This window comes from Toxorhynchites rutilus, chromosome 1 (genome assembly GCF_029784135.1).
Source record: "Toxorhynchites rutilus septentrionalis strain SRP chromosome 1, ASM2978413v1, whole genome shotgun sequence".
NCBI classification, from domain to species: Eukaryota; Metazoa; Arthropoda; class Insecta; order Diptera; family Culicidae; genus Toxorhynchites; species Toxorhynchites rutilus.
The window spans coordinates 3359119-3381277 of NC_073744.1; the positions used below are offsets into that span (position 1 = coordinate 3359119).

Here is a 22159-nt window from a genome sequence, read left to right on the forward strand (position 1 = left end):
CAAACACCAATATGAAATTAATCCGAAAACCAAAACTAAAACTAAATATCTGAAAAAAAATAATCTGAAACCAATCCGTAATTCAATATGAATAAATTTAAAAAATTATAAGTTTGACAAATTGAGAACTTAAAATTTTGAAAATCTGAGAATTGAAAATTTAACAAATTATAAAACTTAAACAATCAGAAACTAATATTAAGTCATTCCAAAAAACAATCCGGAAACCAAAACTAAATCAATTTGAAAACTTAATTCATCTGAAACTAGAACTAAAAATCTGAAAAACAAAAATCAAAAATTAAAAAATGATACACATAAAAATTTAAAAATTAAACAAAAACAAAATTAAAAAAAATTAATTAAATTTTAAAAATTATAAGATTAAAAAAAATCTGTTAAATTGAAAATAATTGATAAATTGCCAAGTTCATAAATTGATAAATTGATAAATTAATAAATTAATAAATTGATAAATTGATAAATTGATAAATTGATAAATTGACAAATTGATAAATTGATAAATTGATAAATTGATAAATTGATAAATTGATAAATTGATAAATTGATAAATTGATAAATTGATAAATTGATAAATTGATAAATTGATAAATTGATAAATTGATAAATTGATAAATTGATAAATTGATAAATTGATAAATTGATAAATTAATAAATTGATAAATTGATAAATTGATAAATTGATAAATTAATAAATTGATAAATTGATAAATTGATAAATTGATAAATTGATAAATTGATAAATTGATAAATTGATAAATTGATAAATTGATAAATTGATAAATTGACAAATCGAAAATGGAAAATCGAAAATTTATTTAAAATAAAGAATTTTTTCTCAGTTACAGGAGGAGTTTAATTAAAAATTGATCAACCCAAAGAGCGTGTCTTCATTGGTGAACCATCTACCTAGCTTTAAACATTTTTGTCATACTAATCGCTCGAAAAAGTCCAAATTGGCCTTAACAAAACGACATAATGGGGGCGAAACACGGTCTCATGCTAGTTATCCGCCCTCTACACCTCAGTCCCGGTGCACACTTTGCAAAACTTTCTACAATTCGCCATTAAAACAGGACGTCTTACGTCTCTCACATGGTACAAAGCGGAAGTTTTGTAGGTGGGTGTGTATGTGCATCATCAAACTTCTCGTCTCTCCACCCCGCCCCCTCTCACGCGTCCCCGTGACTTCTGTCCGCAGTTCATGCTGCAGAATAATCCGTGTGTCGTTCAAATAACTTTTGCATAAAGCAAATACGCTCGCACATTCCTGCTTCCATCCGTGTCTGGACCGCTTCCCAAAACGGAGCGTTGGTCCTAAATCGTAGCGTTTGGGTTTTTTTTTCTCTTTCTCGCTCGAACCAAAGCTAAGCCGACAATAGCGCCATCCATCGCATGAACTCAAGGGAACGAAACATAAACGCCCGGGATTATAATGAGAAATTATGTCAAGCATTAAGCCTTATGTGCGCTACTCGGAGTGAGTGTGAGAGCACCAGCAGAAGAAGAATGTTTGCGAGTCCTTTCATAAACACACTAAAACGTAAAACCGCTTGAAAATATTTTAACATTCGCCATCGCGCACGAGGCTATATGATACGGCGGCAAAGTTGGAATAGCAAAGGAAACACAAATGCAACAATTTCAGTTGAAGAAGATATCCGCTCGGAAAGCAGCTTAGCGCTGTAGCGGTGGCGACGGTTCTGATGTCAACTCAAGACCTGGAATGTTATGTGCGCTATAATTATCCGGAGTCATCTCCCGCCTTTTTTTCTCGTTGGAATGAGTAGGTAAATTGAATAAACAATTTGAGGACGATGAAGTGGCAAATGCTTTGGACAAATCGTCACTTGAAGTCCACTTCTACACGTGGAAATCCTCGGTGGAATTCCGAGAATCCGTCCCAATCACGCAAAGAGCGAGAACTAGCACGGAAGAGAAAAAGGAACATGATTCAATCCACCTGCTGATATTTTATTTATGAAGCACATCATAAGCTGAAAGCGTCTTCCGCTTCGTGTCTAGCAGCTGCTCAGTCAATCCTTCCGCATGAACATCTACTAAATCTTGGAAACATTGCTTCAGCTTATCGTAACTATTTTATTACCCACCCAGCAACAGTAACTAACCCTGGACACCCGAGGTTGGCTGAGTACAAAACCGATGAAAAATATTCAAAAACTTCAATTCTCTTCCCCTCCCCTCGCACCAAACTCCTCAACACACAGGCGTTCAACCAGGACCGTGTTGTCTGGGAATATCACATGTACCGCACACACACACACACACAAGCATACCCCCGATCCAAAGCCACGGAACTCAAAACATCAAATAGCAGCAAAACGAAACAGATCCGGAAATTGAATCTGAAAGGAGAAAATTAATCCGGAATCACTGATGAGTTTTCCTTCCAACGAAAATGAACTCTTAATACTACCCAACAACCGTCCCCCGGTTCTATCGCTGGCTGGAATTATGAGGAGAGGGATCGGTTGAGCGTCGAAAAACGGGAAGTGAAAGATTGGTGCGGTCTCTGGAAAATGGAAGTATGAAAAATTACTATCTTATATGCTGCTGCTGCTGCTGCTGCTGCTGCTGCTAGTGCTGATTCCAGGGGACTACCGTTTTTGCATACGGACTCAGGTCCGTTCACACTCTAAGCCAGTCAAGCAGCTGAGCTGTGGAATATTGGCGTGTTTAGTTGTGCTCCATCGGACATGTAGATATCAATTACTGTTATGCTCGATGTGTGTGTGAGTATGTTTGGGTATACGAAGGGTCGGAAGGTGCACACACTTCAGTCAGGAAGCTCTCGAAAGTACTTACGTGCTTCATTCTCCCGTCCAGCGATGAGGCGGAAAACTGCAACGAAAAACAATGGAAGAGAGAGGGTGGTGATGGGTGATGGAAATATAAATGTTATTGAGAATGAAAGCTTGTATCCGACCGGTGCTTGATCATGTTATTTCTAATTATTTATTGAGCGCTGAGGAATTATTGAAGGAAAACAAATATACAAAGCACTCCTCCTCACTGATGCATTGTAAGGCAACGGGGGCCGTGGAGGGAGGAGGGGATAAAAAGGGGTTTCAAAAGCTAATGGAAACATTCCCGAGGAGCAAATGATCTGCTCTGATCGGTGCATGGAATGTGGATTTGCAGCGTGAGGAATGAAAAACAGAGAGAAGATATTTATTTTTCCTCGGAATGGAATCACACATTCTCGGTGATGAGAAATTATTTTATGGCACTTGGAAAAAGGTTCGATGGGTGGCTTGGGAAATTAGCAGGCAGTGCATCGGAGTGCATCTTATGGATAATGAATCAAATAGCTTAATGGTGAAAGAATTATTCAGGAACACAGCAGTAGGCTAGGAATGTTCTGAATGGAATTTAGATCCCACTTTTTCATAACATACGACTCGTAGTAGGCTATAAGTATTAGTTTTTAATCTGGTGCGAGTGCATCTCGGTGAGTGCCTGCTGTTTTGGATTGAACTTCGCCTTTCATTCTAAATATGGTATTTTCTCATTCGGACATTATTTGTTTGATTAGGAGATTCGTATGATTAAAGTTTATGTAATAAATGAACCAGATGGAACAATAGAACGTAATTAAAATCTAGTTCGTTTGCATTGTATGATGTTTGGTTATGAATCCATGAGAAGGATTATTAGGTGGAGTAGATTGCAGAATTTGCGAGTGTAGTGTGCAGTGTTTGGATTTCGATCAAAATCGAATGATACACAATGTGTCATGCAAGTAAACTCTCACGAACATATAACCAAATATGAGAGGATTATTCAGATACTTGTATGAATGTCAGTAATCACTTGTGTAACATTTAGTGATTAAACTAAGAGAGGAACGAAGGAACGAGGAACTGTTGATTGCATATCCGATCTGTATCAAACATCGCATACCATTTTCGAAGCCTGCATACAAGTTTGAACCGCATATATCGTTCCATTTTATTATAGCGAAACCCACTGCACAGAAAAGTGCAAAGCAATAAATGTTACAAGAAAAATTACGTCATCATTCAGTCACCATTTGCGGAGAGCAGCGAATGGGAAAAGAGATAAAACGCGAGAGTTTTTGCTTCTCACTGGAGCGGTGTTGCTAGTAAAACTATGCAGTCTATATGAATATACATATTTCAAGGGATAGCGGAGTTAAAAATGGAAAATATAATCTGACTACCCTCCCTTAGTCTCTATCGAGCTAAATAATCATATAGTTTGCACTCTCTGAGACTTAAAAATCAGGATCTGCTACATTAGCTGGATATGAATCTTTCGCTTTGCGTGGTCCGTACGATCCTGCTGTTTCATGATGCATGGAGAGGTCGATATGCATATGTTAGAGGCAAAGAAGAAAATAAGCTTTCTGACCAAAAGCGTATATGATAGCTTTGCTTGCATGCTGGTGTGCAATAAAGTGCGAGCCAATGCAGAGTTGTCTCGTTCTCTTTTGTGTCGTGATTTGCAACACATAACAACAAAAGAATACCGCTGGGGGAAATGTTTCCTGAAAGATCATATTTGAACGAACGAAAGCGATTTTTTCAATGAGTGGATCATTTGGCAAACACTGGTAGTGTGCGTGATCGCATGCGCTGCCATAGTTACTTTTCACATTGTGACGTAAACATTTGTGTTTACGTTCAATTGTCTCCCACATCCAGCGAAAACGCTTTTTTGCGGCAAGTTTTTTAACAATTAAAAACAGATCTTCTCGTGGAGCTCCCACTGAATATGTGTATAGTTTGACAGTGTGCAGGGGATATTTGTGAAATAATGTCTGAAAAGATGAATAGAAGTGATATTTTTGTGTGTCATTTTCACTCTCTCACCTTCATACACCCAAACTAGCGTTGGCAGAAAAGATGTCATTTCCTGGTCATGAGAGTCAAATGCGCAAATAATGAGCTATTTTGAAGCTTAAAAATGGTTTGTATGTATGCGAGCAGACATCTCTTTCTGTTTTCTTTTCTCTTTTCATTTGGGATTGTGCAAAAAAAAAGTCCATACGACATCAATGGGGATCGAATCATTTCGTGTATTTGGCAAACTATACTTTCATATGCTTTCATATGCTTTCATTTAAATGTGTCTCCTGTTTCGCTCCCTCATAGGCTCTAGCATATATATAATACAAATGATATACATGTATTGGGAAGTACAGGGTGGGCCATTTAAAGTGGAAGGATTTGTTTTTGCAATAGCAAAGTAAAGAAGTGGAATTTTAAATTTTTTTTTTGAAATTCATTTATTTTGGTCGAAGGAGATTAGTTCTAACTACTTTTTGATTATGATATCTCGTAAATGACCGCCTCTGGCCTTGACCGCAAAATGTGTCCTTTTTTCGGCATTTTCCATCACTTTGCCCAATGTTTCGGCCGATATGGCAGCAATTTCTTGTCGGATATTGTCTTTCAGCGCAGCCAGGGTCCTTGGTTTACCAGTGTATACCTTGGATTTTAAATATCCCCATAAAAAAAAGTCAGGAGGCGTCAAATCAGGTGATCTCGGTGGCCAGTCATAATCGCCGTTTTTCGATATTAATCTTCCGGAGAACATTTCGCGCAATAATTTGGTCGTGGCAGCCGCTGTATGGCATGTAGCGCCGTCCTGTTGGAACCAGTAATTGTCCAATTCATTTTCACGAACAAATGGCAATTAAAAAATCGGTTATCATTGTCCGATAACGCTCCCCATTCACGGTAACCGTTGCTCCATTTTCGTTTTCAAAGAAGTACGGGCCGATGACTTTATCGGCATAAATGACACACCACACAGTAACTTTTTGGTCGTAAAGGGGTTGCGTTTCGATGAATTGAGGGTTTTCAGTAGCATAAAACCGACAATTTTGTTTATTCACTCCTCCATTCAAGTTGAATTGCGCCTCATCAAACATTATGATTTTTTGCCAAAAGCCACGTTCATTTTTGGCCATTTCGATGGTCCATTTCGCAAAATCAAGTCGACGTGGTAAGTCAGATGGGTTAAGTTGTTGAGCCATTTGAATTTTATACGGAAACATTTTCAAATCAACACGAATTATGCGTCGGAGAGTGGTTCGAGCGATGCCTAACTCTTGCGAACGATGGCGACCTGATGTCGATGGAGTCTCTGCAACACTGGCTCGAACGGCATCAATATTCTCGTCGAAACGTCTTGGTCGTTGTCTGGACAGATGACTGGCATTACCAACACTACCAGACGATATAAATTTGGCATATAATCGACGTATAGTGTTGTCTCCAGGCGATGTTTTAACTTTATTTTTATTTTTCCACGCACGTTTAGTTAACACAATTGAGAAGTTATTTTGAATGTACAGCTGAACAATTTCAGCGCGTTGTTTTGGTGTGTATTGTTCCATGGTTAAAATTGTACTGAAATGACGCTTCCAACGCGGTATGACATTTGTTAATCTGACATCTCTGTCAAAAGTTATGGGGTTGCCAGATGCTTCCACTTTAAATGGCCCACCCTGTAGAACTTTTTATGTCATCCTTCAGTTCATTTAATGTAATAAATCGGGATGCCAGGAAATGTGCTAAAAATTTACTTTGGGTGTAGAAACAAACAAATTTTCGTTATTTTCGCGATGATATGATGATATTTTGAAGGCTCCTAGTACCGGTGTATGTGATTTGAAAAAAATAGATTACAATTAAGCAATGTTTCTTTGAAAATTCTGCTATTTCCGAGGACTGAAAATAAGATTGTACTCTGGACGTTTTTGCTCCTTAAATGATGGAAGTAAGTCACAATAAAATTATCATCTATTAAAAAAACAATCAGTTACAAGATTTCATGAGCATTTTGGCTCATAACATCATCAAAATGTGAGTTATTTAAATATTGTTTAGTCTCTTCCATCTACATTCCATATTCAATGCAAATAATAACAACACCATATTGTGTTTACCAATCCACATATACTCTGCCTACTGCTCCAATTCATATGTATCTCGTTGGTTATGAATATTTGTTGGGTCTCATCGTTACAGAGTATCCAGTTTTGGTGGCAGTTCGCTATTTTTTTAACAGTAAGGCATTAGTGGAACATTTTATAATTATTAATATTATTTAACAAAATAACACGTCATTAACACATTGAGTGCCACGGTTTTACAGTGATTCTGTGGGAATTTTTAAACGTTTTAGGACCAACGTTTCTTATCGTTGTGGAAGGTATGTTTGTTCGAAAGGGAATGCTTATAAACTCAGAGGCGTCTCGTCCGCCTGTTCAAACTGTTCATAGGACAGATACACAATCTCAGAATAAAATGTATATTATTTCACATTTCTAACATGTATGAGGAATAATCGAAGGTTTTTTTTTGCGATTTCCATTTATCCCGAATATCCTTAATATATTTTCTATTTTGGTGGCACTCAAACCCACCGTAAAGAATATAATCTGATAATTACATTTGAATACACCCCAACTCGCGCGCAACACGGCTTTAACGCTACGAAATAAGCAGTGATGACTACCGGGTTCAAACCATTCATCTGAACCCGCCGACATCCAAACACAGGGCAAACACGGTCAACTACATATGAAACGATCACTACTACTAATGCGCCGCCTTGCGTAAAAATGACGTTTTCGGTTCAATATTTCTGCTGAACAAAACCGATGCAAACGATGGAAAATACACACCACCATTCTTCAGTGTTTGTTCGTAGTTGTCATCGTTTCCCTTTCTATTTCTCTTCCTATTCCTGACGTCAATCAAATTTGAGAGAGGGCACGAGACTGCGAGAGTACACAGCACCCAAACACCCCGAACGAGCATGGTACAAATAAAAGAACGAACCAATTCATTCATGATTCCTGTGGATGTGGTGGTATTCTTCGTTGATGTGTGGTTTTAATTCGAGCGTTTTTATCGATTTGGTTCATTCGACAACTTGAACCCGGTACATATAGTTCACGTATGTCTGCTTACGTTGTAGAGACAAATGAACTTCCAGAGTTTAAAGTCTCTTTAATCCAACATCTTCATCATCATTGCTTACGTTTCAAAACCTCCGCTGCATTGACGGACATGTGGGTGAAATAGCTGCGTACTTTGGTCTTAATGCTGACAAAATTGTGGCTCAGAGTTATGATGGCGCTACTGTAATGTCCGGAGATAAATCTGGTGTGCAAACATTGGTTATTCACTGTCGCGCACACGTATTGAACTTGAGTTTGCTTTACTCGTGCACAAACAACAAGAAAACGTCAAGGTTTTTCAATACGATCTCATCTCTTGCGGCATTTTTCTCGCAGTCGTCAAAACGCAACGAGACATTGAAGCAATTTATGGAGATCAAAATACCAAATGTTTGCAAAAATAGATGATTTGAATTATGCACCTATCAATGAACGTTCGGGTGAGATTTACCTACTACGCATTACCTACTGGGAATTTGAAAATGCTTATTTCATACCACTCGAAATTCGATAAAGCGAAGCTTTGTAATAAGCTGACGGTTCTTTTTAAATTATAGTCATTATTCCGATTATCGTTGGACAAAACCTGCATCAAACCATCTCCGAAACGGCTGGCCAGAACTGACTTTGCCTAATACAACGGCATCCGTTGAAAGAACTTTTTTTTTGTTGTTCGACGGATCAAGAATTATTTGCGGTCGAGATCTGATGATGATGACTGTGGAAAAAGATTACTTTATGACATAAGGCAGATGTCTTTATTTTATGAGGAATTCATTGATAAGTTTGCGCTCATAGTTGACCATAGGATTCTTTTGTTATACAGGCAAACCTGTTTTTGTGTGGGTGATAGGGACCGCACCAAAAAATCGTGTTCGCTAAACAATTTGAAAAAAAAACTGTTTTGTTATGTGGTGGATAGGGACCGCATGAAAAAAAATTTCCTTGAGAAAATAACCCAAATCCTAATGATTCCATTCGTGATCAACATTCGATTTCCTTTTTTCATTTTCATCAACGCTTTGCTCCTGTCAATAAGCTCCTACTGACACCTTAAAACAAACAAAACAAAACATGAGAATGGGAATTAACTGACACAGTCCCTATGTAGAGCGATAAAATACATAAGATAGAAAAAAAATGAGCGATTACTTCATTTTCTTTCAAATACCGCACAAAAAAAGTCGCACAAAAAAAAATCGCATAAAAAACCGCACAAAAACTGGTTTTACTGTATATATAAATGTTGAGAAATAAAATGTTAAAATCTGTCATCGCAATACTGTTGTTTTAATGTTGCAAATGAAATTGAACAGGTAGCTCAGTTAGTCACGCGTCGCCTCTGTATAAACTTATATGCTTATATTAGTTATGTTTTTTATCATTTGTTATATTGTCAGTCACCGGTGACTGGCGTGGCAGTCAACGTGTTAAACAATATTTTTGTTATACAATGCTCTATTTTATGTTCCCAAGATAGAAATTCTTGGCGGATTTCAAAGTTTACCGCCGCCGCACAGTGCGTTGAATGCATAGGAATGTGAGACAAAAATCATAAGACGCGGTACACAAATTACGTAACGCTAAAAATGCGGTTTTTGAACACCTTACCACCCCCTCCCTATGTAACAATACGTAACGTAAGACAAACCCCCCTCCCTCTTACGTTTCGTAACGCTTACATAATCAATGTCAAAGTCGTTTGAACAATTTCCATAATAATTCAGACATTTTAAGTGGGGGAAATCAGGGTAAAATCGACACTCTATGGATCTCCACATGGTGAACAGAAACTCGAAAGTTACTTGTACATCGTTACCGTGGACTGATGTGTCGTGAGACAGCAATTCACTGATGGGTGACTCCACTGTAGATTGCTCATTTGAAATAAGGTGATCCTCTGATCCTGATCCTCTTTTGCGAACATAAACTTGATAGTTCTGCAGAAATATGTAGATCTTGTACGGGGATTTTGCCATAAGGTTTCAACATCTATTAGTTTGATGGGCGCCATAGCAATCAAGAACAAGAATTCATCTGTTGCATTTCCATTTGAAAACCATTGTTTGGTAGTACTATAAATCTCTGGAGGTTCGAGAATGGAAGTCGGTGGAAGTTTTTTTTAAAACTAGAGTCACGTTAGCATATTGGCTACAGACTGCCAGATAAGCGCATCTTCACCAATGTGCACGATCAGCAGTTTTAGTCAATAAATAAGACCGATCGTGCTAGACCGAGTTAGTTAGTAAGAAGTACAGAGCGTAACCGGTAGTTGTAAAGTGAATAATTGTGAATAAAAGTGATTTAAAATAAACATTTCCCGTTTTTAAAAAGGCGATCACGGCCCGGGTAATGTGATTGGCGCAGCCTGCAGTGCTTGGAAAATCAGTTTCACGAACAACAGTGCAGAAACTCTTGCATATCAGCTTGCAGTTAAAGTGAACCCGCGAAAGCATTTGTTAGCATTGAGTGTGCCGACGAAGTCGAGGCTCCGCCGCGCGAAATTGGATTCCAAGCGAACCTGCCAGAACGACTGAGGTAAGTGAACATTAGTATAATTGTTTCACACGCGTTCTTAGAGAGACGTGAGGAAAATAATTTTATTGATTTCATTTACTACTCGGAAAGTGAACAGTTCTGAGAGAAGTTCTCTTTCCAACCGGCGTTGTGAAGTTCTTAGAGAATCGCAACACCGGAAGATAACACGAGTTCTTAGAGAACGTGTCTCTTTTGCAAACTTATTTTTAAAACGCATTAAAACTGATGCCTAAGTTTTCCAGGAAAGCAAAAAGTGCTCTGGAAATTACAAGGGAATATTTAAAAAAGGAGTAAATCAGAAACTCATATTAGCTCTGACACTAGCGAATCCGACATAGAATCGGTAGAGCCAGGCGAGTTTTCACATATCCCCCTGAGGACTGATTTACCTACACTTGCCACACTATTGCTTGATACAAACAGCGACATGGATAGTGGTATAGCACAACTTATGAGCCAGCTGACTCAGATATCTGATCAGCTCGCAAAACTAAATACAAAACAAGACGAGCACGACAGACAGCTCAACCTACTACAAAATCAACAATTTGCTGACGTTCCAGTTGTTGACAATGAAAGGCCAATGCACAGCAGAAGCTTGATTGAGTCGTTATCTCGGATCCCAGATCCGATAAAAAGTATCCCCTCTTTCGATGGGAATAAAAATCAGTTAAATACATGGATAAATACAGCGAAAAAAAACCCAACACATTTAAACCATTGGTATCGAATGACGTTTTTGCCATTTACGAACAGGCAGTTCTCAATAAATTAAAAGGCCGTGCCAAAGATGCGATATGCATGGCCTGCGACATCGGTAGCTTCGCTGAGGCGAAGGAAATTTTGATTAACACACTGGGAGACAAATTCGAATTATCAACGTACAAAGCCCAACTATGGAAAAATAGACAAGGAACAGAAATGACCGTACACAAGTACTATCAAATTACAAAACTGATAGTGCAGAATATTAAAACGCTTGCAAAGCAAGATAAAACATATGCCGCTAGTTGGGGGGCGATCTCGAAATTTATCGACGAGGACGCCTTAGCAGCATTTATTTCAGGTTTAAATGAAAACTATTTCGGCTTCGCCCAAGCTGCAAAACCAGAATCTTTGGAGGATGCTTATGCGTTCCTCTGTAAATTTAACTCTAAAGAAAAAATAATAATAACACAAGCTAATAATTTCGAAAAAAAAATTCAAAAACAACAGTGATAAAACAAATACCAATAACTCCAACAGTAAATTCAAATACCAAAAACAAGGCAAACATGAGACACCTGTTAAAAATGAACAATATGTTGAGCCCATGGGATCCTTCACTAAGGAGTCGACTAACCTTAAACAAAAGAAATATCAATAATCATGAGGTATCAGAATCAGAAGAAGAATCAAACAACGATGAAATCGACGAGAATGAACTAAATTTTCATCAAATCCAACACAAACAAAATCTAACTTAAACTATTTACCTTTCCTCGATGTAAAAGTTCCACAATTTAAGAGAAACTTAAAATTTCTAATCGATACCGGGGCTAATAAAAATATTATTTCTCCTGGTATCATCAATAATACAGTAACTACAAAAACGACCGTAATAAAAAACATATCTGGTAACAAAGAAGTCAATAAAAAGGCCAAGTTGGATATATTCAACGGACTGATAAAACCGCTAACATTTTATGAATTAAAATTCCACACATTTTTTGACGGAATTATAGGTTCTCAATTCTTTGCTAAACACAAAGCAAAAATTGATTACCAAAAAGAAACTATCAATATACCTGAAAAAAAGAATTTTAAATTTCAAAAATATTACCCTGCGAATCAAAAACAATACGCATATACAATAACCTTAGAAACAAATACAAATGGTGATTGGTTTGTACCAACTTTTCAAAAACTTTGCAAAAATACTTATATTGCGCCTGGCCTATATAACGCGAATAACTTCAAAACAATGATTCACGTCGTATCTTCAAACTAAACTTTACCTAATCCCCCCAAATTAGGATTGGATGTTAATAATTTCGAAGCGTTCGATCCCTTACCTACCGATAGGGATAACCTAATCTCCAGGGACGAAATTTCGAATATAATAAGAGTAGACCATTTATCGTCTTTAGAGAAATCAAAACTAATTGATCTTATCCACAATAATCAACAAGTCCTTTTACGCAAAGGCGAAAAACTATCATCGACCACGGCTATCAAACATAAAATATTAACTTCCGATGAAACCCCCGTGTACACAAAAAGCTATCGCTATCCACATCATTTCAGAAAAGATGTGGAAGAGCAGATCCAAGAGATGTTAGAAAATGGTATAATAACACATTCAGTAAGCCCACATTCTTCTCCAATATGGGTTGTTCCAAAAAAAAAACAGATGCTTCTGGCAAACGAAAAGTTCGCGTGGTAATCGATTACAGGAAATTGAATGATAAAACTGTAAACGATAAGTACCCGATTCTCGATCGTGAGTTCGAAACTCAGGGCCCTCATTGACCGTCTTTGTGTTGTTACAGAATAACTACGTCCACGCAACAATCATCAGCGATGGAGATCGATCCACGGTCGAAATAAGATCGATTCATCCATACAACTGCTCTGCTCTGCAAGACACATCGGGCTGCTGTTCTATAAATAACTCAACAATGATCAATCAACTGTCTCCGCTGTCCGGTCTAACTGGATAATGGAAGAACAGATAGAAAACACTTACGCCTAAATGGCTGCTACTGTGTAAATGTGTTATATATGGAATGGTATAGAAGGGAATACTCTAACGCCGAAAAATGGCAAATGTGCTAATTATAGATATGATAAATATGTGACATGTACACGATTAAAATTCGGCTCTGTTACAGCTAAAATGCCAATGAGCCTAAAATAAATAAAAGGGACAAAAAAAAAAAAAAAAAAAATCCTCAAAAAATACGCATGGCTGCAAAGACCAGGCCATCATCGACGCAGCCATAGTCGGCCAGGCGGTATATAACCAGCGGAACCTAAGTATGGCCTACATCGATTACAGGAAGGCTTATGACTCCATACCTCACTCGTTTCTCGTCCGGGTATTGGAGCTATACAAGATTGATCCCGTCGTCGTTAGGTTCCTGCAGCATGCGATGAGGCAGTGGAGCACGTCTCTGCACCTCAGTGATGGGGAAAATGTGTTGCAGTCTAGAACGCTGCAGATAAAGAGGGGGATATTCCAAGGCGACTCTTTCAGCCCGCTTTGGTTTTGTCTGGCACTGAACCCCCTCAGTAGGACGCTCAATAGAAACGGTCATGGCTATAAAATAAGGTATGGCGACGGCGCCCACGAAGAAGTGACCCATACCTTCTACATGGATGATCTCAAGGTCTACGCTGATTCACGTCAGCGTCTAGGTGTAGCTATCCGGGTTGTCGAAGACATAAGCAGGGACATCTGCATGGAGTTCGGCCTCGACAAGTGCCGCTGTGTCCATCTGCTGAAAGGGCAGCTTACCGAATCCGGAGGTTACGAGGTCTATGACGGCGAGTTCATAAGAGACATGGTTCGTGGCGAATCCTATAAATATCTTGGATTCCGACAGCTCACCGGGATTCGCCACTCCGACATCAAGACGGAGCTGCGAGACAAGTTCTTGAGTCGAGTGAACTGTGTCCTGAGGACTTTCCTCAACGCGGGGAACAAGGTACGCGCGATCAACACATTCGCGGTTCCCCTGCTGACCTTCAGTTTTGGTGTAGTCAAATGGAGCAAAACTAACCTAGAGGACCTTGAGAGGAGGATGAGGAAAGCATTCAAAGAGGCCGGAATGCACCATCCTCAATCGGCACTGGAGAGAGTTTCACTACCACGCAAAGAAGGGGGACTTGGAATCGTCGACATTTCTGCACTGTGTGTTGCCCAGGTACGACAACTGCGCGAGTACTTCGCAGAACGCGCCAACCAAAACGCGCTATACCGGGCTGTCTGCGCCGCCGACAGAGGATACAGCGCTCTGCACTTGGCGCAAGCGGAGTACCAACGCAACTGCAATCTGCAGACAGTGGAGGAGAAGATTGCAGCTTGGAAGCAGAAGGCAGTGCATGGTGCCCACCCCCATCAACTGGACCGGCCACACGTCGACAAGGCCGCATCTAATCTGTGGCTAACGCGTGGTGAACTCTCTTCAGTAGTAGAAGCCGACATGATAGCCATCCAGGACAGGATAATGCCGACGAGAAACTGCAGGCGGTACGTCTGGCATCAAGACGTTGATGACATTTGCCGGATGTGCCATCAACCAGGTGAAAACATAGAGCACATTATGGGAGGCTGTCCCGTTTTGGCCAACGCAGCCTACACCGAGCGCCACAACAACGTGGCCCGTATTGTTCATCGACAACTGGCGCTCCAATGTGCTCTACTGGAAGACAACGTACCAAACTACCGGTACCTGCCTGCACCTGTCCTGGAAAATGACCGTTTCAAGCTGTACTGGGATCGCACTGTTCTGACCGACCTCTCGATCCACCACAACCGCCCAGATATAATGGTTTACGACAAGAGCGACCGCAAAGTCACCATCATCGATGTCGCTATTCCACTGAACCAGAATCTGGAGGAGACCCACGGTCGCAAAATCTGCAAGTACCGACCATTGGCCGTGGAGCTCAAGGAACTGTGGGGGCTAAGGGAGGTCCTAAGAATTGTTCCAGTCGTTCTCTCTGGAACTGGAATTGTACCGAAGACACTTCTGGAAGCGCTAAAGGTGTTGAACATGGAGAAGGAATTGGCCGGCATCCAAAAGTCGGTCATCCTTAGCACCTGCGCGATTGTCCGACAATTTCTCGGTCAGGACTGAAACAGCACGAGCATGCAGATACGTGCATTCCGCAGAGCCTAGTCCCCCTTTAGCATTCAGAAGCCCGGGGGCAGGTGAAAATTCTGGCTAGGTTCGCCTAGTTAAGAAGTGAGATAAGTCTGCCAAAAAAAAATTCCTCAAATAGAAGATATCCTTGATCATCTCGGAAAATCTGTCTACTTTACAACATTGGACCTTAAGTCTGGTTTCCACCAGATAGAAATGGATCCAAACCACAAAGAAAAAACTGCATTTTCAACGGAAAAAGGGCATTTTGAGTTCACCCGAATGCCTTTTGGATTAAAGAACGCCCCTGCCACTTTCCAGAGGGCGATGAATAATATTCTTGGAGATTACATAGGCAGAACTTGCTACGTATATCTCGATGATATTGTAATAATTGGAAGGAACCTTGAGGAACATTTCAGAAATCTTACACTCATCTCTTGAAAAGACTTTCAGAATTCAATCTGAAAATCCAACTGGATAAATGTGAGTTTCTCAAAAAAGAACCAGAATTTTTAGGCCACGTTATAACGGAAGAAGGAGTTAAACCAAACCCAGAAAAAATAGAAAAAATAATTAATTGGTCGATTCCAAAAAACCAAAAAGAAATTAAACAATTCCTTGGTCTAGCCGGTTATCACCGACGCTTCATTGAAGACTTTTCAAAAATTTCCAGAAATATGACAAAGTATCTAAAAAAAAGATGTAGTACTTAATATTGAAGACCCAGACTACGTCAATGCGTATAAAACGTTGAAAGAAGTTATTTCAACGGATCAAGTTTTGGCATACCCTCAGTTTGAAAAACCGTTTATACTCACAACGGACGCGTCAGACTACGCCTTAGGAGCTGTTCTCTCACAAATACAAGAAGGAGTTGAAAAACCAATTGCATTTGGGTCAAGAACACTCACGGATACTGAGTCAAGATACGCAACAAACGAAAAAGAAGCTTTAGCCATTAAATGGGCCGTTACTAAATATAAACCTTATTTGTTCGGAGGTAAATTTACATTGATCACAGATCACAAGCCGTTGACCTTCATAAAAAATTCAGATAAAAACTCTAAAATATTACGATGGAGATTGGAGCTCGAGAACTACGATTATGACGTCAAGTACAAGGAAGGTAAAACAAACGTCGTAGCCGATGCTCTCAGCAGAAGACCAGTAGAGACAAATAATAATGAAACTTCTCTTCTTTCAGATCCTCCAGAAGTTGGACCAGAGACAAATACGAAATCCATTCAAAACAATAATATAAACTCTACTTTTACAGATTCCCCAAAAGGAGTCCTATTAGGCGAAATAAACAACGTTAGCGAGGATAATTCAGATGCAGATACCGTTCATTCCGGAGATGACTCCGACGATTACTACATACATTTTACTGAATTACTATCGTAACCAACTTATTTTTAAAATCTCAAACATATCAACAGTCATTACGGAGACCCTTTTTACTAATTTTAACAGGACAATTGTGGCCCAACCAACGTATGACAAGACTGAGATGACACATTTTTTGAAAACCTTTCACGATGGAAAGCAAACGGCTCTCCTCGCACCGGAGTCACTAATCGATATCATACAGGAAACATTTAAGGAAAATTTTGGTAAAAAAGGACACTTTGTTTTTACATCTAAAATGGTTGAAGATGTACAAAACGAAGACCGCCAAAATTTAATTATAACAAAAGAACATGGGAGAGCACACAGAGGCATAACCGAAGTGGAAACTCATCTAAAAAGATCATACGTCTTTCCTAACATGTCCAGATTGATCAGAAACTATATCAATATTTGTAAAGTTTGTAACAGTCATAAGTATGAGAGGAAACCTTACAATATTAAAATTTCGCCAAGACCAATAACAGACAAACCATTTCAAAGAGTACATATGGATATCTTCATAATTGCTAAATATTGCTTCTTATCACTCATAGACTCCTTCTCAAAGCATCTACAAATGTATCACATCAAAACAAGAAATCTGACAGATGTACAAAAAGCAATAGGGAAATATATTTCAACCTTTGGCGTTCCAACAATAATTATCACTGATCATGAGACAACGTTCAGATCGATCCAATTCAAAAATTACTTAGAAAATTTAGGCAGCTCATTGGAATATGCCTCATCTTCTGAATCTAACGGGCAAATAGAACGAGCCCATTCTACAATAATTGAAATATACAACACAAATAAACACAAATTCAAAAACGCAGGAGTGAAAACACTTATCAAAATTTCAGTAGCGTTATACAATGATACAATACACTCGTCAATAACGTTCACTCCAAACGAAATTGTATTTAATCATAATAATGTTAATAACCCTGAAGAAGTTTTAGCTAATGCCCAAAAAATATTTCAAGAAGCAAAACAAAGCATGATTAAAAGTCAAATTAAATTAACAAAGTACAATAATAACAAAGAAGAACCACCAGAAATAAGAGATGGTGAGGAAGTATTTGTTGTACCTCAAATAAGGAAGAAAACTGACGCGAGAGCTATTAATACGAATGCATTTGATGTCAAACACAAAACATTTAAAAATGGCAGAAATACCAAGAGAAACAAAAATAAAATAAGGCGAATGAAAAATACTAACTACTAACCTTTTTCATATTCAATTTCAGATGATACTACTAGCAATAAACGTACTACTACTAACAATCGTGCACTGTCATGAATTTAGAATTCCACATATGGAAATAAGGAATCTTCACAGCGATCCTGTTCTGCTCATTAAGAGAAATGATTGTCGCATTCAAACATCCTACATAAAATTTGTACACCCAATCAACATTTCTAAAATCGAAGAAAATGTAATACTAATTAGCAAAATCTCACGACAGTTGAACGACCAATTGGACATATCAAAATTAGTTTTTGAGAAGAGTAGGGTATTGATAAACAACCTTCGCCAAATAAAACCAGTCACATCGAAGAGAATGCGACGCTGGGACGCTCTTGGAACAACTTGGAAATGGTTGGCCCGAACACCGGATGCGGACGACCTACGGCTATTGAACTCGACGTCTAACGACTTAATCAACGAAAACAATAAACAAATAGTAATTAACCAAATGGTGAACCAAAGAATTCAAGACATGGCGAAAACTATCAACCAATTAATCGACCAACACGTGCAAAACAAAATCCTTTCTGAGGATTACGATGCGATTAGTCTCCTTCTCTACATGGACAGTATTAATAATATTTTAGTGGAAATTCAAGACACGATTCTGAGGGCGAAAATCACATTACCCAACAACAAATTATTAACATTGCATGAAATTCTCTTGATAGAATCAACCCTAAATGATCAAGGAATAAAAACGGAGTTTCCCGGACAAGCTTTGAATTATGTGATACCGAATATTGCAACAAAAGACGATTCACTACTCTACATACTCCAAATACCTCAGCTACAAAAAACATGGTCACATATTATTCAAATTGTGCCACTCATCGTAAATGGAACCATTATTGCCGATGCTCCTTTATACGTGGTAAAATCTGGAATTAACTGGCTCAAAACAAATAAGCCAGAGGAGTTCATCCAGCCCATTACTGAATTAAGGATCCTGAATGATGAATGTACCCATCGTATCATAACGGGAGTAACAAGCAAATGCAACGTAGTAGAAGAACATGACACATTTGTGAGCATGGTGGCGAGCAACAAAATTCTCATAAACAACGCACCAAATATTAACCTCTCATCGGATTGTGGACCCCAGAACCGCAGTCTAACTGGCAATTTTTTAATAACGTTTGACAACTGCAGTATTCACGTGGATGACCAACTCTTTACGAGCATTGCAACGATCAGCAACGAAACTCAAATAATGCAAGGTGCTTTTCATAACCTGATCATCAATCGCAATATTTTGAAACTTCAAAACATCCAAGCCATCAGTAACCTCACATTAGTAAATAGGAAGCGAATGGAAACATTAAAACTCAAACAGTACGATCATCAAAACTGGATATTTAGCATTTTTGGAGGACTAAGCACAAGTAATAATAGTAATTGGGATTATTCTTTATACATGTCTTCGTAGACGAAAGATAGTCATCAAAATCCGTCAGCCCAGAATGAGGCCGGCTATCTCGCATAATAATAGCATCAATCAAACAACTTCTACAAATTCCTAAGAACGAGGACGTCCTTTTTTCACCCCCCGGAGGAGTCACGTTAGCATATCAGCCAAGTCAGCCCAGAAACGGACACCGCACGCGGCTACAGACTGCCAGATAAGCGCATCTTCACCAATGTGCACGATCAGCAGTTTTAGTCAATAAATAAGACCGATCGTGCTAGACCGAGTTAGTTAGTAAGAAGTACAGAGCCTAACCGGTAGTTGTAAAGTGAATAATTGTGAATAAAAGTGATTTAAAATAAACATTTCCCGTTTTTAAAAAGGCGATCACGGCCCGGGTAATGTGATTCTAGATCTAAAGTTTTGATGTCGTCATTTTTTATTTCTTGGCAAATTCAACTTCTCGTTTCTAAAGAGTATTGTTGAAACCAGGCCATTTTTCCAGTAAAATATTCGTTACTTACCTTGATAATAGCATTCCATTTTAGTTGATTTGATGGCACACAAGATTTGACTATTAAAAATGTGTTGAAATCCGAAATTTCAACATTTTTCGCATGCAACAATCTCGCCAAAAGTTGACAATTCAACTGCTTAGTTGTGTAGTTGTGATGCTTTATCTAGCTTACCAATACTTGTTTACATAGTTTTAGGCATACACAAACAGGTATGAGTGCATTTAGCACCCGAAAATAATATTCATAACTAGGAATCACTCTAAACAGAAACCGTCATTCCGAGGGGAAACAAAGAAACAAGAAAAACAAAACCAATCTTGGTTGGTAAATCCACCGAATCAAAAGCGAAAAATCTCGCCCACCCATTCACTCGAATCGATCCGGATCAAAAGTCTAATTTCTGCGGCAAAGTCAATGGCGCGGCCATCCGAAATGGCTGTGATTTTCTGCTAAACCCACAATTATCCGAGGCGCAATTGCGACAAATAGTCTCACAGCAGCACTCAGGGCTCTGAGCAGATGTTGGTCCTCCGCAGCGGACGCGCCTTCGCTTCGGCTAGACACAAAGCCTTTTTGAGAAATTAAGCGATATTTCAACTCTCAATTTCAGGAAATTATACCGCCGCCCGTGATTACCGTTTATCGTTATTATCATTGTTATTATTTTCCGAATTAAACGTTCCGAACGCTGTTCCGTCTGTGTGGGAGGGTTCTCGCAAACGCTTCGAACGCTTCGGCAAATACCAAATAGCACCGCAGGATTCCCCCATTTTTTTTTCGCGGTCCTCGGCACAGTTGGTTTCCGGTTGGGAATATTTATTCTTATCGTAAAAACTATAATCTTAGTTTTAGTGCTTGGCTGGGAAGAAAGGTAAAAACCCCTCCCGTTCTTGAGACAGGGAAAAGGGAGAGCAAAAGTTTGACGGAAATTGCATAAAAGCCAACAAGCAGAACCATTTTCCAGGAGAACGAGAGCACAACGACGACGACGACGACGACGACGCCGATGATGATGATGAAAATACCTCCAGGACAACAAGGAATGAGAACAAGTTGGGAAATAGCGGTCAGGTCGTACCGTAAGCCGTGAGTCAGGTTCAAGAAGAAAAAGTCGAAACACGACACGGCAGAAGCGCCGGCTTTTGCTGCTTTTGCTCCGTGTTTCTCCCATCATCATAGCGCGCGCTATGCTGCTGCTGCTGCTGCTCCTGTTTCCTGGCCCGGACTCCGCTTTCACGGCGATATACACATAATAATATTCTGATTGGCTGTGGGCGGAGCATGGCATTTTGCCGAAAGAGGATTGTACCCACGAAAAGTTCACATGGCCTGTGTTCTGTTGCTGTTGTTGCCGGTTCCACGGCTGCTCTAGTTTACAAAAAAGACACGGCGCAGACACCGGCCAAACCGAAATGAACTCCCCCCTCCCTCCAAAAAACGAAGCGAACGAGTGCAGAGTTCGAAGAGGCCGAATTTCGGAAAAGGTTTTTCCTGCTAATTGCTTTTCTTAACGATGTGACTTTGAACTTTTTGCACGCTGGACACACAGACCGAGGGTTCTTCCATCGCCGCAGGGTCGGCCTCTCTCATGCACGACATCACTGCTCTCTTTTGGGTGGGTGTCAATGTGAAATCTTCTGATACTGCTGCTGCTGCTGCTGCTGCTGTGGCTGCTGTTGTGACTGTCGGTGGTGAAAATGTGAGAAATGGGTTAGAATTTCCTGAGAAGTACTTTTTTATGTGCCTTCTTTATCTTTCATCTGCAGTTCATACGATTCCGAAGCGATATGGTGCCCCCTGTCAGTGAAACTGAAAAGGAAGGGTTGTTTTCGTGTAATTAAAAACATCATCAAATTATTTTTGTCACTCAACATTTGCTGATGAAGTGAAAATGAACCTTCTCTGCTGTTGCCGTGGCCTGCTTTGACCAGTTGTCTTTGCGGTCGTTTGCTTCGGGGGGTGTTTATATGTGCTTTCCGTTTCCATCACAGGGCATAGACGAAGGTAACTTGGATGGTTACACATACTCTGCAATGGTTTCGGACCAGTGACGATCAAATGATTCGAAACAACACATAGCAGGGGGGGTCTCCGTAGCCACAGCGCGTTCGCTTAGTAAGCGATCGATCGTGAGTTCAAAACTCAGGGCCCTCATTGACCATCTTTGTGTTGTTACAGAATAGCTACGTCCACGCAACAATCATCAGCGATGGAGATCGA

The 22159-nt window shown here is 39.4% G+C and overlaps 1 protein-coding gene across 4 annotated transcripts in view; it reads right to left on the minus strand.

Moving 5' to 3' along the window:
• LOC129778748 (nucleolysin TIAR) overlaps window positions 1-22159 on the minus strand; it is a 1021219-nt gene that overhangs the window by 764562 nt on the left and 234498 nt on the right. For 2 of the 4 annotated variants that reach the window (XM_055785877.1, XM_055785856.1), the window contains exon 3: window positions 2848-2883. The exons of the other annotated variants lie outside the window; for them this stretch is intronic. In XM_055785877.1, coding sequence (XP_055641852.1) covers window positions 2848-2883 — 36 coding nt within the window. The remainder of the gene's footprint in view (window positions 1-2847; window positions 2884-22159) is intronic. 4 annotated transcript variants of the gene reach the window in all.